Source organism: Diorhabda sublineata, chromosome 8 (genome assembly GCF_026230105.1).
Source record: "Diorhabda sublineata isolate icDioSubl1.1 chromosome 8, icDioSubl1.1, whole genome shotgun sequence".
NCBI classification, from domain to species: domain Eukaryota; kingdom Metazoa; phylum Arthropoda; class Insecta; order Coleoptera; family Chrysomelidae; genus Diorhabda; species Diorhabda sublineata.
The window spans coordinates 13,863,631-13,881,402 of NC_079481.1; the positions used below are offsets into that span (position 1 = coordinate 13,863,631).

Sequence of the window (17,772 nt, forward strand, 5' to 3'; positions counted from 1 at the left end):
TTAATTTAACACAATAGCTGATGGTTTTTATTTTTTTAAGCAATAACTCGAATTTAAATAAGGATCGTAAACCTTTTTGAAAGCGATATCAGGTAATTTACTTAGTTTCTGATGTAGTTCAAATAACATTACCTTTGAGTCATTAGAACTACTCCTTATTTAGAGCTTGCGCGGAGAATTCGTATTCAAAAATAAATTATTGATCTAAATTTAGCAGTTAATAGTTAGAAATCTCCTCCAGTATTTTACTAAAATGTTGATACAAACAATAATACTTTGCTCATTAGCGTTTGCAAATGCAAAAGATGCAAATGTCCTTATGACCGAAGTTTTTGCAATAGCTCTAGATCCTCCAATGTTTAACTGGACATACGAAGGTATAAAAGATCAGTTTGTATATCAAGCCTCGTTATTAGATGCCCCAGATTTACCTTCGTGGATAAATTATATTTATAGTGAACAACATCGATCTGGTTTTTTATATGGAGTACCTCCCAAAGTTATCGACAATATTCCATTAGAAATAGTAGCTCTCAATAAGAAAACGTATGAAACTAGAGTAGAAAATCTCAATATCGTCATTTCCGAAAAATTGAATTCAGCTAAATACGAGGTACACCTTAAAATTGATAATTTGAATGTTGAAGATATGTTTGATGTGGTTAGAATGGAATCATTAAAAAACGTTTTCCGCAAAGAGTTGTGGAAAAACAGCGCTTTCGATTTATATGTTACTCTACTTAATTCGGCAGTAGAATTAGGTGCTAGAAAACCACCTAATCCAAGAGAAGGAGAAGGGTAAGTACTTAATAACAAATTTTGTGGAATAGTTTTAATAATATTCACTTTCCATTATATCTTCCTAGTATGTACATAGTTAATAAAGTTATTTATTGGAAAAATAGATATACATCCATTCACTTAAATTTAATAAGGTTCAGGGTGGCCTCGAAAAACTACAACTGCTGAGGAAAAACATATTGTATCAATCAGTAAACATGATCGACGACTCACGGGTTCAGAGATAGCAGCTCAGATCAATGAATTTTGGGATATATCTAGAGAGAGAATTTCTACAATAACAAGGAGATTGAGAGAAGCTGTACAGTTGAATGATTGCAGTGGGCTGAAGAACATGAAAATTGGAATAATGTGGGAGAGTTTTATGGAGTGATGAGCCAAAGTTTAAGGTTTTTGGGTCTAGAGAAGACTGTTTGTGCACAGGTGAAAGGAAGAACTGATGTTATATCCATGGAGAGTTTTATGGAGTGATGAGCCAAAGTTTAAGGTTTTTGAGTCTAAAAGAAGACTGTGCACAGGTCAAGGAAGAACAGATGTTAGATCCATGTGTAATCCCAACTGTAAAGCGCGGAGGTTTGATGATGACTTGGGGATGTTTTGGAGGAAGGATGATTAGAGACCATGTAAAAATTTGACAGAGTTTGAAAAAAGAAAGCCGTAAAAAATATTGAAAAAGATGTATGACGTTCCGGCCAGATAAGCAGAAAATTTATCTTCTAGCATGACAATGATTCCAAGCATTCCTCGTAGATGTGCAAAGAGTATTTGAAAGAATTGAACAGGAAGAATGTACTAAAAGTAAAGATTTGATCGTCACAGTCTCCTGTTCTCAACCAAATAGACGACGATTATTTGTGGAAATTATTAAAGAGAATGCGAAAATTCGTAATGTTTTTATTTTTTGTTTATCGCGCAAATTATACGGTGGACAAACATTTTTAATGGGTAGTGCGCATTTTTTTGAAATTTTGCTGATTTTTTTCTATTAAGAGCAGATATATTTTCTTGAGTACCTTCAACATCAAGTAGTTTATAATTTCTAGTCATTTACAACTATTTATATTTAGTGCATTCCTTTTACTTTTAGAGTGGTAATAAGATTAGGTAGTGAAACAGCATTTTCTACTGAACTGATAGAACTCCAAAAAGAAGTTACACCACTTTCAAATTTACCATCATGTCCGAGAAATTTTAAAAAGACTTCAGTCGAGAGATATTTTAGAGAAGCTGGATTTGTGTTAGATTGGTGTTCATTCCATTTGGTAAATATATTTTTTCAACAATTAAAATTTCCATAAATTAGTGCATATTCCACAAACCAACTAGATAACACATGTCCGTTGACAGAATTAGGATTTGAATTTCGAATTTTGTCATTAGCATTGATCGCTTTGGGACGGGGAGGGGGCAGCGTTGTCATCGTCATTCGTGCGAGTTATTTAGTGGAGATGTCGCAGTGGACGGGTGAAAAACGTGCATTTGCATTTGAAGCGTATTTCAAAGCCAATAAATCGTCTGCAATTGCTCGTCGAAGCTTCAGTTCACGTTCAAATATTCGACGGTTACGTGACGCCCCAAGTAAAGATTTGATTCGATCATGGGTGCGAAGGCTCCGAGCAACAAGTTCAGCAAAAAACAACCCTCGATCGGGACTCAGCAGGACGTCGAGAACGAATGAAAACATTGAACTCAACGTGGCAAGTTTGCGCGATAATCCGCGTCAATTCGTTCGCAAGAGAGTGGCTGCTTGGGGCTTCCAAAAACTGTAGTGCACGAAATATTGAAGAAGGATCTTAAATTTCATCCATTTAATATTCAAATTGTGCAAATGCTTAATGATCACAATATGCGTAAAAATTTCTGTGAGACAATCTCGCACAGTAAATACTGTCTTTTGGAGTGATTAACCCCATTTTCATTTGAGAGGAAGTTTAAACAAGCAAAATTGTTGTTATTTAAATATCAACAGTTACTTCACAGTCCTAAAGTGACGGTTTGATGTGCGTTGTCAAGCAGAGAAATAATTGGACTCTATTTTTTTGAAAATCATAAGTACCAGCAATTTCCGTAGACGGTGTTGCTTATAGGCGAATGCTTAACGATTATTAGTTCCAACATTGAGAGAACATCCTGCCTTCACTTCACAGACATGGTTTCAGCAAGATGGCGCCACACCAGATACTGCTAGGGAGACCATGGCGCTGCTTGGTGATTTCTTCTCTAGCAAATTGATAAGCTGCTTCGGTGACATCCCTTGGCCACCCAGGTCCCAGGATCTTACCCCCATGGACTTTTTTCTGTGGGAGTATCTCAAAAGAAAGAAACAAGCCCGGCGACAATCTATGAACTAAAAGAAATGACAAGAAATACTGAAGCCAGGTTCCAAGAATGTGTTCGACATAATTTTTCAAAAATTAAACCCGGATTTGTCTATTTAATATTGATTAAAACTAGAAATGCATATGTTTGTAGTTTTTTTGTTATATAGATTTTGAATCCTAATTTCGCCACTGGACACCCGTAGATAAATGAAATATTTTTTCATATTATGTAGTACCTAATAAAATAAAGTGAAAAATGATTTAAACTGTTTCGTAAATTATTAATGATTTAATTGATAGCTAAAAAAGAGAAATAAGACTTCAATAGTTTGAAATATATAAATTTCAACTCTCAATTCTCTTTCTCAAAAACTTCTGAACTGATTTTTATGCAGCTTGCACTGTCTCTTAGATTGGACGAAGTCTAGATTGTTTTGGAAGTCTTTTGGAATTTTCAGCCACTCTGCACTTATACACCTACAAGATATTTCGAACAATACAATGTATCACATTGTTCTGCTTCCAATATATGTAGACTCCTCCCGAATGATGCTATTTTTTGAGGAATTTATGTTTTTTTTTTTGATGAAATGTGGCGGAAATTCGAAAAGTAGATGTCTTGAGGCCTCTATAGCTTGCTCACATCATCTATAGTTGTTATTGGCGGGAGTTATTTCACTACACCTGATGGGAATCATTGAATCATTAATCATCTAGTTAAGCGATACAAAGTGTCCCTTAATATACTCTCCATTAACTTATCGTCGAGAATTACCCAATTTTTGTCTTATATTAATATGACTGTGAAGAATCATAAATCTACCTACCTTACCTCTAATTACCATTGTTTTCGATTTATTGTATACTGACCACTCCTAATGGGAACCAACGTTACAGTTAAGTTATTCCAAATGTCCCTTAGACACTTGAAGTTGCATTAATGTATCAAATTACTTGCTTTTATTTTAAATTGATGAGACTCTAACGACCAGTAATATAATTAATTATAGCTTTTGTATGCAATAAGATTAATATTTAAGAGAACATATAGACGGATAGATGCGCTCAATAGTTTTGACACCCACAGATTATTTTCACTTGAGACGTCATAACTCAGTTTAATGCACGTTCCTTTTCAGTGAGACCTAACTGAGTTTTTACCAGCAATCTGCACATGCTTGAGCAACGCAGATTGCAATTATGAGAATATATATTTGTCTCTGGAGTTCCTTAGTGTTTTACACTTCAAGAGAAAGTGGATAGAGTTTTCGTCCTCTGTGCAATAAAATCTGCACTCCACATTATCTGCTAGGTCTAGCGTCATCACGTGTTTGTTGAGGCGATAGAACTCCTGTTAGTATACGTAGATTGTTCTTACTTAGAACTACAAAAGAGTCTTTGCCTATCTCAGCCCCTGTAGGTTATCCCAATAATTGGTTTTGCTCGTATCTACCTTCTTTTCCATTGCTTTCTCCATTGTTCTGTAGCTGATACTACAGAAGGGTTTGAGTGTCATGAAGGTCCATTGTAAGGTAATTTTCTTTTTCTTGTCTAGCTCGTTCAATTTTTGTAGGCAATCTCAAACGAGTTTGGATTTTATGATATTGGAGCTTAGAGTTCTAATGACAACACAACCTCTCATTGTTTCTGCTTTGCCATTCGTTAAAATTTATCTCAATACTCAAAACACCTCGCAGACCATTATAACGGTCTGGACTAAGTGGAACGAGAAATATCGTGGTCGTGATGCTCACATAACCGAGTGTCTCAGTTCTCTTGGAGGTAAATGGAAAACAGCTATTGTAATTGTTATTTTGGTACAGATGTAGGTCGATAGTGACTTTATGTTGATTGATGTCTTCAGATGTCTATTGACGCTGAGTCGAATCACATCAATTATCACAGATTCAGGTGAATTGTCGTTTACCTTTGTCAGATATTGTCAATTAACATCCATTGAACCGGATTGTCACTTCATGTTAATTGATGTCTTTTGAGGTCGAATCACATCAGTTCTTATATATTCAGGTGAATTGGCATCTACTTTTGTCAGATATTGTCGAATATTCAGTTATCTAGATTTATTTTTAGGTTGATAATAATAATTCCGCCATGCACCGAACTAATGAATTGGTAAAAGATGATTACTATATGCATGGTGATGTATGGCAATCGATATCAAAATTTGATGTACCACAAAGAAGTTATTATAATGAACTTATGGTATCTCTGTTAGTTCCGGTGTTAATACTAATTATTTTAGGATTATTCCTGTCTTTTTTACTATGTTTTCATCACGACGAATTGTAAGTAAACATTTTACTTTAACGTTTATAAACTTGTTTTTTGATTTTTCTTTTTTAAATCCCCATAAAGGAACTGATGATATAACTTATGATTTTATTATGATTTTTTTTATATATTAATTTTAGGGAAGACGAAGAGAGTGAAATTTATTTTCACAACTTATTTCATATTTGTATGGATTACTATTATGATCATTATATATATAAAAGGTAAAAATAATTAGAAAATTTCGGCTTTAATAATTTTATTGCAGCGATGTCTGATTTGTATTTATTCAAATAATTAATTAACTGCATGTATCTTCAATACTATAATACATGAGAATAGAAAAACCATTGTAAAAAAGGTACTTTCTATCGAGTTGTGTACGCTATTTTTCCCACGAACACCGATGAATCGTACATATTTTTTTATTAAAATTTGTCTTTTATTTGACTCAAAATGAGTTTCTCTATATAAAAAGTTCTTCACAATTAATATATGAAAAAGTATAGTGAAGGCTTACGCCATCTTTACATTTAGAATAATTTTGATATCTCAAAGTATAAGAATATATAATAATGTCGTAACACCCCTAATAGGGTTGTGCCACAAACATGCTCTTTATATCCTTTAGTTGAGGTGGATCTCTGACCCTATAGCTCATGTCTACACCTTGTCGCTTATTTCGCCACAACTTCCTCTTTCCTGTCTTTTTCTATCAGTATTAAAAAACTATTCTTTCCCAACAAGCTAAGCTTTGAAGTTTGAGAATGTTTAATACTTCAGTTTTTGAAACAAAAATTCTCCACCTCCTATATCGATATGTTACTGATGTTTGTTTGATAATAAGAGGCTCAAGCCTGACTTAAGCATTATTGCAAACGGCGTAGCTACCGCCATCTATCAAAAATGTTTCAATCTATCTTAAACATAGAAAAATTAAAAACTCTATGAATCCATAACTATATATGACTTAGAAATTCCTACACTACTTAGGTCATCTTCCACCTCTTTTAACAATTTTGTCTTAAGCCTGTCGCTTCTTTTTCTACCACCGAGATCTCATTGTATCATATTAAATGCTATAGATTTTTTTCCTTCTCTCCGTACATGCTCCAACCACTTAAATCACTGATCTTTGATTTTTTAACAATCTTTTCCTTCACTAATTTTCACTAGTCCTGTTCTGATATATTAATATCCTATTTAAAATTATGCTACATTGCATGAATGTAACCCAGACAGAGATACAACCTCTTGTGTATCGTCTCGGATTACTTAATTTTTGTCTCATATTAATGTGACTGCGAAGAATCATAAATTCACCTCAGTTCATTATTGTATTTATTAAGATTGATTGTACACTCCGCTCCTCATGGGAACCAACGTCATAGCTAAGCGATTCCAAGTGTCCCTTAGACACTTGAAGTTCCAAATGTTAAAATTATTCAATTAACTTCGCATGCATAGAAATTTGACATCAGAATGGATGCAATTTAGAGAACATTGCCATATCTAGCAAATATATACCCAATATACCAGCAATTATTTCACTCGCCGTTAATATATTATCATTTAATTCCTTGACTAATAAACCATTGTTACCAACTTGTTTTATAACGTCACAGTTGCCTAGTATCTACTCCAAACGTAACAAAGTATTTCACCTTTCAAATTCTCACTAACTGGAATTAATTATTCTTGTTGTTTATTGCTTATTTCTAATCTCATCATAAGTACAATTTATTTCATTTTAGGGCTAGTCATATATATGACATGACTTCCGATCAAATTAGCTATTCAGAAACAATACACAGACCATCAGAATCTATAAGAAGTTTTAACAGAGAAACTACACTTTCACCGGATCTTTGCAGCCACTCAAATAGTCCTAATTCAACTATGAACCGTGGGGTACACTGTAGACCTAGTCCTCCTCCGTATGTTAAACCCAGAGGTACTCCAGATTTGTGACAACAAACTGATCTCTTAGAAAAGACTTGGTATTGTTAAATCCCACAAAAAAAACATATTTATTCAACTAGTAGTTGCTAGATTGTGAGCAAAAAGAAGATTTTGGTTTTTGTATAGTTTTGTATTATAATGATTTATGGATTCTAGTCTATTAGTAGCTCTTGAACTATTATGAAGAAAGAAGTATTCGGGATTGTTCAGTAGCTCCTGCAATATCATGAAAAAAAAAAAGGATTTTGGACTTGTTGAGTAGCTCTAGAAATGTTATGACAATAGGAGGATTCTGAACTGTTTAGTAGCTCCTGCATACCTAAAAAGAAGGATTGTGGACTATTAGTAGCTCCTGCATTATCATGGAAAAAGAAAGATACTGGACTGTTAGTAGCTCCGTCAATATTATGGAAAAAGAAGGATACCGGAATGTTCTAATAGCTCCTGCAATATCATAGAAAAGAAAAGAAAACAGGATGTTCTCGTAGCTCCTGCAATATTATGGAAAAAGAAGGGGTTATGGACTGTTCCTAGCTCCAGCAATATTATAGAAAAAGAAGGATACTGTACTGTTTAGTAGCTCCAGAACAGTTATGGAAAAAGTAAGATTCTGGACTGTTCTAGTAGCTCCAGCAATGGAAAATGAAGGATTCTAGATTGGTTAGTAGATACTACAATGTAATGGGAAAACAAGTATACTAGACTGTTAGTTGCTTCAGCAATGTTACGGAAAATGAAGGATTTTAAATAAATGATTTAGTAGATTCTACAATGTAATGGGAGAAACATATTTTGGACAGCTATCTTATGGAAAGATAAGGATTCTAGACTGTTTAGTAGCTAGTACCATATTATGGGAAAAGAAGAATTCTGAATGGAGATGGTTTGTGAACAAGATAAATCATCGAAGTGAAAATTGCTAAATTATTTATCCTTCACCATCTTAACCGTCTAGAATAAGATGGTACATAAGCTGGACTTAATCATCGTAACTGTTATAGGGAAACCATGAAAACGCATAGAATCTAGGATACGAAGAAGAATGTAATGATAATGGAAGAAAATTTGTTTTTTTTTTTTAGGGAATATTAACCAAAAAACTATTGTATATTGAAAAAATCAATAAACAGAGCAACTTGATTTTTTTTCATTATTTACACCAACTTGGTTAAGCATATGATTGGACGCGTCGTGTGGTAGTAGTGCGCATGTCATTCGGCGAATATTTTGCATACAGCGTTGTCTATGGAAAGACGGTGTTTTTTTTACCGTCAAAGGAGTGCCAGTTTCCTCCAGTTTATTTTAAAATTTATGAATGTTAAAGAACACGAAGAAGGATATTATTAAGGAACTAAATAACATTTTCTTTTTTGCAAATATTTCTACAAAAATGGCCCAACATTCTCATCTGCAGCTATGCTACCTAAACATCTGAGATATTTCATTAAAACTTGTGAATAGCACGCCAAACTTGGCATTTTGCATCTAAAATTAGAAAAAAGTTCTAGACCCCTTCTTGCTGGGGGTAACCCTCCCTCGCAGTCCAATTCGCCTAACTACGTTCCTGAGGAAAACTAGCCCAATACAAGCAACTTTGGATACATAATAGAACCAGCAGTTTATTGACCTTCGTTTTGTTACAATTGCAATTTCAGTATCTACCATATTCTCCAGTTGTAGCTCCCAGTGTTTACCGGCTCTTTTCAAAAGACCATTTAGTGGTAAACAATTTTCTTAGATCATTTTTGAGGTAAAATACAAGGTGATCTACTCTCACTTGTCGTTTAACGCGCGTCAAACAGTATAATTGTCAGTTTTGGTCTAGTAGTAGCAGAAAATAATGTGTTCAATATAAATATCACATGATTCCAAAAATTCTAATTAGCAGATATTTGCATTTCAACATTTTGTAACTTTCAGTCTCGAAATTTTCAATCCAAATCATTAAAAACCAAAAAAATTGAAATAGCAGGTTTTGTTTTGTCGATTTGACCTCAATTTTTTTTTTCATTTTTTGTGTACTTAAATTTCGTTTTTGTAGCGAATGTCTAAATAACCATCAAATAGTTTTTCAATAATTTCCTTTGTAGTTAATGCAGTAGAGAGGAAGTTTTAAGGGAACTCAATTAGATGGAAAACAAACTTCATAAGGAAAAAGAGTTTTTAAAAAGAAACTCCTGTAAATATAACAATTTATTTTGGTCATTTAAAATATATTCTTCTTACTTATAAGATACGTAACTAATAATCTTTTTAATCACAACATTTGATAAGTAACCTAAAAATACTGCAATCATTTGAGGTTGGTACGTACTTTGATCATAAATATTTCAAACATCTTTACTTCCAAGATGGCAAAATGTCCGTAAGAAGTATTTGGGACTGTTTAGTAGACTTGTTGACTAGCTTCAAAAATGTTATGACAACAGGAGGATTCTGGACAGTTTAGTAGCTCCTGCAATATAATCGAAAAGGAAAAATTTTTGACTGGTTTAGTAGCTCCAGCAACGTTATGGAAAGGGAAGGATTCAATGTTTTAGTAGCTCCTGCATATGTAAAAAGAAAGCTTGTGGACTGTTAGTAGTTCCTGCAATATCATAAGATAAAAAGGATTTTCGACTTGTTGAGTAGCTCCAAAAATGTTATAGACAATAGGAGGATTCTGGACAGTTTAATAGCTCCTGCAACATCATCGGAAAAGAAAAAATTCTGACTGGTTCGATAGGCCCATCAACGTAATGGAAACAGAAGGATTCTGGAATGTTTTAGTAGCTCCAGCATATGTAAAAAGAAGGCTTGTGGACTGTTAGTAGTTCCTGCAATATTATGGAAAAAGAAGGTGTTATGTAGTTAATGTAGTAGAGAGGAAGTATTAAGGGAACTCAAATAGATGAAAAGCTACATAAGGAAAAAAGATTTTTTTAAAAAGAAAGTCATGTAAATACAACAATTTATTTTGGTCATTTAAAATATATTCTTCTTACTTATAAGATACGTAACTAATGATCTTTTTAATCACAACATTTGATAAGTAACCTACAAATACTGCAATCATTTGAGGTTGGTAAGTACTATGAGCATAAATATTTCAATCATCTTTACTTCCAGGATGGCAATAAATGTCTGTAAGATTTTCCAGAGAATCTAAAGCATTTTGCCTGGATAGTCGTCCAGAGCTCTGGGAGCTCCTTACGCTTAAGTTACTAGAACTTCTTTCCATTAAATGCATTGAAACTGAATTGCTAATTTCATCCGACATTGTTCTACGTCTCTCTCCATAATAACTCCTCTGGTTCGCTTTTCTCTCTGTAAAACCATCGGAAATATCTTGCGCTATGCTCGAATCATCAGCATCTCCGATATTTAATTCACTTCTAGTCATTTTCGGTTTTTCTGGTGATAAACTTTTTTGCGAAGACGGTGATAGAGGGTAACTTCTTGAACTTGGTGTTTTAATTTCTGAACTATGTCCTGATTTCGACGGAGTCGACACTTCTGACACTAACGGAGTGCTCTCGTTATCACTTGTATCATTTAAATCGGGAGTAGAATGTAAAAGCTTCTCTTTCAATCTATGTAACGTGTCAAAATTGATCTTATCTCTCTTTTCACCTTTTGGGCTATTGTCAATAGACTTTGAACGCGTTTTAAATTTAGCACGTCGACCATCGTTTTTATTGAAGTTCAATGAACTTGGTCTTTGTTTAGAATGGGAGCCCATATTGTTACTATGGCCTTGCAGCAATGGAGTTTTATTAGTAACTAGAGTTTCATATGATACGGATGCTTTGGTGGTACTGATAGAAATGCGTGGAGCCGTTTCCGAGTAATCCGTTTTTATAATAACGTGTCGTCCTTTAGATACATTCTCGTTTGATTTCAGGTTCGAATGCTTAGTCATGCTGTTGACGGAAATTTTTCTTTCTGAAACTTAAAAAAAAGTTTGTTAATAAAAATACTTAAAATTTTGTTTGTAAAGATTGGTCTTTCAAATGGAAAGGTACGAAACGTCTTAACAATAAAAAATATGATGATTAGTCTACTGACTGATCGGGAAGCCTCGCTGGTTTGCTGCGCAACGAGGCTCAGAAAAAAAATCTAAACGTTTTTGGGTGCAACTATTATACCAAATTAAATTACTGATAAACATCAAAATTAGCAAGAAGGACACAAATTTTCCAGAACCAATATCTGCGGGAGGAAGATTGTTAATGACAATCGAGATTTTTGGCCACAGGAGATTCTTGTACTTGCACGTCCCGAAGTCCCGTCTTGTGTGAGCGCTACGAACGTACTGAGGCGCATTTGAGCATAGACAAATATCGAAAATGCTCGGCTCGGGACGCTCGCCCGAACCACGTAGTGACTGCTCACATGTTGAGTTGAGCTCCGATGTTGAGCTAGCCGATATTCAAGGCCGTATACGGTAAAGACTGAGCCTAAAAGTGTAGTAAACCGTGTAGTAATAACTCTATATCAGGCCAGACAAAAACTGAAAATACAACAAGATGATTGGGTTTATCTTTCGGTAGATTTTAGATTTGGTTTGGTTTAAGGTATAGTTTGGTAAAGCATCTTCAATACCAATGAAGTCATTAACCTTGTGGCAACGGTGAGAAGTGATCAGCATGACACAATCTGAATGTTGAGAGTGATCCTAAGAAACAGTATTGGAACCTGATGGTACGTCTGTGGGTAGTGGGTTCAGATGGGGTCAGGGTCCCATTACTTAGTATTAGTGATGAAGCGGGAAAACATGTAATGGAAGCATGCTCCTAAGCCTTTTTTAATGTTCGAGAAAAAGCGGGATAATATGCAATATAAGCATGTTCCATGTTCGAGGTCATAGAATACCTTGTGTACGGAAAAGTCATTGATAGTGACGTATAAGTAAATTTTTTAAAAGCAAACGCCTTAAGTTAGTGACGAAGCGAGTGATTCTGCCCAACAATAACGTACACGCATGCGTCTTTAAGATAACACATAGTATAATTGTCAAGTTCGGACGCGCTACACTGCGAAGTCGCATTGGACGCATTGGAGAGCACAGCAGAAGAATAGTTCTTGTCACGATTACAGGTATTCCAGAAGCAGGTAATACTCAGGCTTGTTAAAAAGTGAGATAGTTGTGTTTTCATTTTTAGTAATGATTACTTCAGAACAGTCATGTCAAAGATACGGCCCGCGATTGCAATGTGTCAAGAAAGAAGAATCATGTTATTCAGAGCTTTTAGACTTCATTAGATTCCTCTACGGATGTTTTAAATACTCGTACTCTCAAGTCAAGTAATTTCAAGGGCAGCGAGTGCCTAGACAAGCGAGAGAGAAAGACAGTATCGCCTCCTCTTAGTAGCAAGTGGAAATATCCTATTATTTTTGTCGAGAACGATAGAATCTTTCACGCGCTTCGGGTCTAGACTAGAACCTTCCTTAACCATATAAAACGAATGCGTCGGCGCGACGTGAGTCAGTTGAGTCGAGTAATCGCAGCGATACGGTTGGAGAAGGATTTTTAAAAATGGTCCATGTCATGCAACCTATAATTAAAATTATAAATTTTATAAGGAGTTGAACAATTGAAATGAAGCAAACTATTGGTAATCGTGCAAAAATGGAAATAAGTTTATGACGAGAATCCTTTGGTACAATGCTATGTTGAAGGTTTACGAGTAGCAATCCATTTAGCTATATTTTAAAATTGTGTGTGTGCGATTGACAACAACAACGCAACAGCCTATTCATCGTTAATAATTCAGCCATTTTTGGTCAATAGTTATATTTCAATGCTCCCACAATGCGAACTTCTAACCATTCCTTAAAAAAGTGGCGATGAGAAGGAATCGGTATGAGTTGATTGAGTCTATTCATCACCGAATTTAATCAGTAGACTTCCAGGATTGCAATCAGAATGGGTGGGAGCCCAAAAATTAATAGATACGAGATTTACCCTGAAAGTATCGAGCCTAAGTGTCTTAGCGAGTAATCTGCTTTGGTGACAAGCGTCACGTTGGTGCGTTAAGGAAAACAGTATAAATAATCATGTACCTAGTAAAGATTGAGTACAAATGTGTAATACAAAAAGTAAAATCAATTATAAAGGGTGTGGCAGGAAAGTATAGGTAATTTTAACAATAAAAAGCATTATCAATAAAATAAACCAATACCTGCGTTTCCTCTAGGCATGTTCGCTTAAGCATCGTTATTTACTTCAATAGATTGATTTTATTTTGTAAAAATTTTGATACGAAACAAATGTAAAGTTGATTAAACTATAGTATATTAAACGCTAAACTAGTTGTGTACAATTGAGTAGCGATCTATCATATTCCAAACACAATTTTTTTTCCTATCTCGATCTTGTGTCAAATCAGTACTACCGAAAGTAAATGTTATTAGATTCGAGACAAAGTAATTTTGGTGTTGTAGTACAAAATAAAACAATTATATATTTTACATTTTGCTCAATGACCTTTTGCCATCTTTCTTTCAGCTTCATGATCAGCGCTCATAAAATTTCTGGTCCTTATCAGCAAAAAACTGAACCAAGTGCGATTAAAGGTCATCGTCATTTATAAAAGTTTGACCATTCAAAGAATTCTGCAAACTTAGAAACAAATGGTAATCAGGGGCATGTGGTATTTCAGCCAAGCTCCAATAGTTCCCCACGAGTTGCCAAAGGTGTGGGAGGCCTTACATTATCATGCTGGAACACGGAACCTTCCCGATTTGACAATTCTGGTCGTTTTCCTTTGATTGCTTCATACGGTTTCCTTGATTATTGACAATAAACATCAGAATTGATCGTTTGGTTCCTTGGAAGCAGCTCAAAAAACACAACATCTTCGTAATCCCAACAAACTGACAGCATGAGCTTTTTTTGTTGTTTTTCAGCTTTCGATGTGACGTCTTCGAATTTCTTTGGCAAAACTCGCATTTTTTAATGGGTCAGTATTTTTTAAATCTATAATTATCATCCCTGAAGTTCTAGCTACTCTAACTTTGATAATAGCAATAATAGCGAAAAACCCACATGATGATTTCAAAAAATTCTTGTAACATCTATTTCGCCCATCTCAACGTAACTAATTTTGAAAATATTGAGTCTTTCCTAGGCTTCTAGAATAATGTAGAAAAATCCAGAATAAAAGAGGAAGGTAGCAGAATGTTCCATTTAGACCATTTATTTACAAAGTGGTCCAGATGCTCCCAGAGGTCCACAGAAGATCTGACATGGGTCTGCACAAACTTCTATCGTTAGATCTCATCTCCAAACTTTTGAAAATATGGTTGATATGTACTAGCAGTTCACTGAAATCAGTAATGTTTAGAATGTGGTCTACGAGGAAAATCTTTGATCTAGACGAACATAAAAACAAGCATTGCAACACCTAACCTAACCGTCCTAGAAATCTTTTCACTTCTTTGTAGCCTTATTTCTACTTTTCATGATATTTGCAAATAATTAGTGTTTGTTGTAGTGTTTCTCGTTTTGCAGTTACCACTATTTTACTCCATAAGATCAGCAGCTATGCTTTAAAGATTATTTCTTTACTTTCTTAACTTTTTATTTATATTATAGAATATGATCTATTTACATAAACAATAAAACATCAAAATACTATTGAAGTAAATGAACTTATCGCAAAATATTTGCTCATACAAAGCGATACTTACCAGGGGATGGTGGTTGAGAACTGCATCTGGAGCTATGATCGCTCAAACTTTCCGAGTTACCAGCCACACTGATACTAATGGGGTGCCAATGCATGTGACCTACAGGTGAGGATTGCAACAAAATAAAATCTGTCTCACCCATACCACTAGTGCTGTTGGTGCGAGAACGACAACCTCTGGGAGGAAAATCTAAACAAAATTAAGCGTTCTAAGCTGCGTTGGAATCAAAAAGGAACAGTTAGAATGTGTTTTCGTTAAAGCTAGTTAAAGGACAGACCGACCTATTACAAAAAAACTGGAATATTAAATAAATAATATTTAAATGGAACCATTTATGTTATATCACTTTAAAACGAGCAAGTTGTTTTATTTTCTATTATTTATCAAAGGATTTGCAGTAGCGGAAATGTATTGTTGTGGTATTTCATTCTAAGATACCTTAATTTTACAAGAAAGCCCTGAGAGTTTGTGGAAGATGCTAAAAATTCAACAGTCTGTGACCAATTATATTCCAATTCAAGGGTCGACAACCTTTAAACAGAGAATGGACAACTTTTAACAAAATCCCATTATAGCCAACCGTATGATTTTTAAGCTTGAGTTAAAGCTTTAAGTTAAAAAAAATTGTTTTCATGTAAGACAAACTATCAAGCGTGCCAAGTTTGGTATACGTGCCATAAGTTGCAGACACATGGCCTAAATCGTTCAATTGGATACAGATCGGTAGATATTGGTAGCTGTTCAATCAAAATAGGAAAAGTGTATGGAGGTGAAAACATAGAAGTGGAAATGATAAAATATAGACGAAAAACAGGAAAGACATGAATATTGAAGATATTCAATTTAGCATGGAAGTTATAATGTATCGAAACGATAATAATTGGCTACAGAAATCTATATATTCTTGCTAGTATCAACAAAGCTGTATCCTACATTCGCATCAAAATTATTTTCTTAGTTTCGCCCGAAAAATATCAATTCAAACTCCAGAGCTTGTTACACTTAAATCAAACGATAATTCATGAAAAATTTGTGATTTCTTCAGTAAATTACTATGAAAAATGGTTTTAAAAGATGATTTAAGATTGATCCTAGTGTATTAATTACATTTCTTGGCGTTCGGTTTCTAAGGAATTGCAATGAACTCGGATTTCTACCATCCTTCCAGAATCATATATGCTGTAGAACATCTTTTTAATCAGGGCAATCGTTTTGGTATCAAGCAGTTTGAAGGATACTGCTTATACATTATCAAGGCCTGCTGTATTACCATCTTTTAGTTGCATTACTGCTGCTTGAACTTCTTGCCCTTCCAATGCTTCCTCTAAGTTGTTTACTTGGTTTTCGAATATTTGTTCCATGTATACTTCCCAATATCCCATTTTATTTTCTTTATTGATGGATTATATTGCCATTCGCGCCTGTTAACATTCTTTGCGCCGGCTAATACCGCGTTTTTTGTTAAGAGGTTTTAGCATCATACCGACCACTTTATTCCCCCTATTTTGCGCCGTTTGATTTATAAGGATTAAGGTTTGATTCCGTGATATGAAAGAAGACTTCCAGTGCTGTTTTAAACAGCGGGGGCGTTATATATAAAATGTTCTCCAGCGATAGTATCGTTAATTAATTAATTGAAAAATCATGTAAAATCATCTTTGGATGTATAAACAGAAATTTTGATAACGCGTAATATATTTCCAGTTTTTTTGTAATTTTTTTTATAAAATTTAGTGGACATATTTATGCCACTAGGCAGGGAAATGTAAAAAGCATAGGACACCAAATCAGTTCCAACATATTTTTGCTTTTTCAGTTTTGAATTAAGTGTTCTGAATACCTAGAGAAATTTAGAAACTTTTTGATATAATAATCATATAATTAAGATCCAATAAGGGTAGAATAAAAATTGCCATATTGCCTAAACCATAAAAATTTCTGTCAATTTTTGGGAGAAGAAAGTTGAAGATATTTTTTACTATAAGATTTATAATAACACAAACAGAAAGTATAGAACTTATCAATATACAGTATGTCCCATTAAAGATCAAGAATATTTTTGTTTTTTTTAGAAGTACCGATTTGTATTTTCAACTATGCCATTAGTAGAAAAAGTCTAAAAAGTGTTCAGTTGTTGTAACTTACAATTTAAAAACCTACCCAGATGGTACACATGCAGATACGGTATGAATATATCTGTTGTAGACGAATTGAAGTATGCCAAGTTAATAAATTTAATATTTAATGGTACAATATTGAAAATCTTAGCTAATAGCTAGTTCAAAATTTTTTGTAAATCTAACATAAAAACTTTCTTTAAAATTTACACTGTCATATTTAAGGTTTTTCAAGTTCTAATTAGTGAGTCATTTGCCTATGGAAATGATCTTTTTTAAAACAAACCCATAATTTGTCTTTAGAGTGTATTTTACAAAAAAAAAAACGATATAAATTGCCATTTGTCTTTACAGATTCTCTTTTTCCAAATCAAACCGTCATTTGTCTTTAGGGACTTTATTTTCCAAAAAACATACCTTCCTTTGCCCTTGGAAACTGTTTTTCACAGAAACAAACCGTTATTTGTTTTTATAAAATTCTTTTTTCAAAAACAAACCGTTTATCTTTAGACTCTGTCTTTAAAAAAAACAATTGTTTTTATGAACTGCCTTTTTCACAAAAAAAGAAATTTGTTGCCTTAAGATATTGTTTCAGAAACAAACCA

General features: G+C 34.0%; 2 protein-coding genes across 8 annotated transcripts in view; one reads left to right on the forward strand and one right to left on the reverse strand.

Annotated features, from left to right (window-relative positions):
• Positions 1–175: 175 nt before the first annotated feature.
• Positions 176–8,516, forward strand: LOC130447443 (epsilon-sarcoglycan). Of its 2 annotated transcripts, XM_056784256.1 has the most exons (5): positions 196–798; positions 1,889–2,063; positions 5,214–5,428; positions 5,555–5,638; positions 7,169–8,516. In XM_056784256.1, the coding sequence occupies exons 1-5, from the start codon at positions 254–256 to the stop codon at positions 7,383–7,385; spliced, it is 1,236 nt and encodes a 411-aa protein (XP_056640234.1). In that variant the 5' UTR covers positions 196–253; the 3' UTR covers positions 7,386–8,516. The 2 variants fall into 2 exon arrangements, with proteins under 2 accessions (XP_056640235.1, XP_056640234.1); XM_056784257.1 differs by lacking the exon at positions 5,555–5,638 and having other exon boundaries at positions 176–798.
• Positions 8,517–10,310: 1,794 nt separating this feature from the next.
• Positions 10,311–17,772, reverse strand: part of LOC130448445 (kinase D-interacting substrate of 220 kDa B) — an 89,164-nt gene continuing 81,702 nt past the window's right edge. For 2 of the 6 annotated variants that reach the window (XM_056785829.1, XM_056785830.1), the window contains 2 exons: positions 15,051–15,239; positions 10,311–11,306 (listed from right to left, as the gene is read on the reverse strand). In XM_056785829.1, coding sequence (XP_056641807.1) covers positions 10,465–11,306; positions 15,051–15,239 — 1,031 coding nt within the window. In that variant the 3' untranslated portion in view covers positions 10,311–10,464. Of the gene's footprint in view, positions 11,307–15,050; positions 15,240–17,772 lie in introns of those variants that run through there. The other 4 variants (XM_056785834.1, XM_056785831.1, XM_056785833.1 and 1 more) reach the window with 3 other exon arrangements.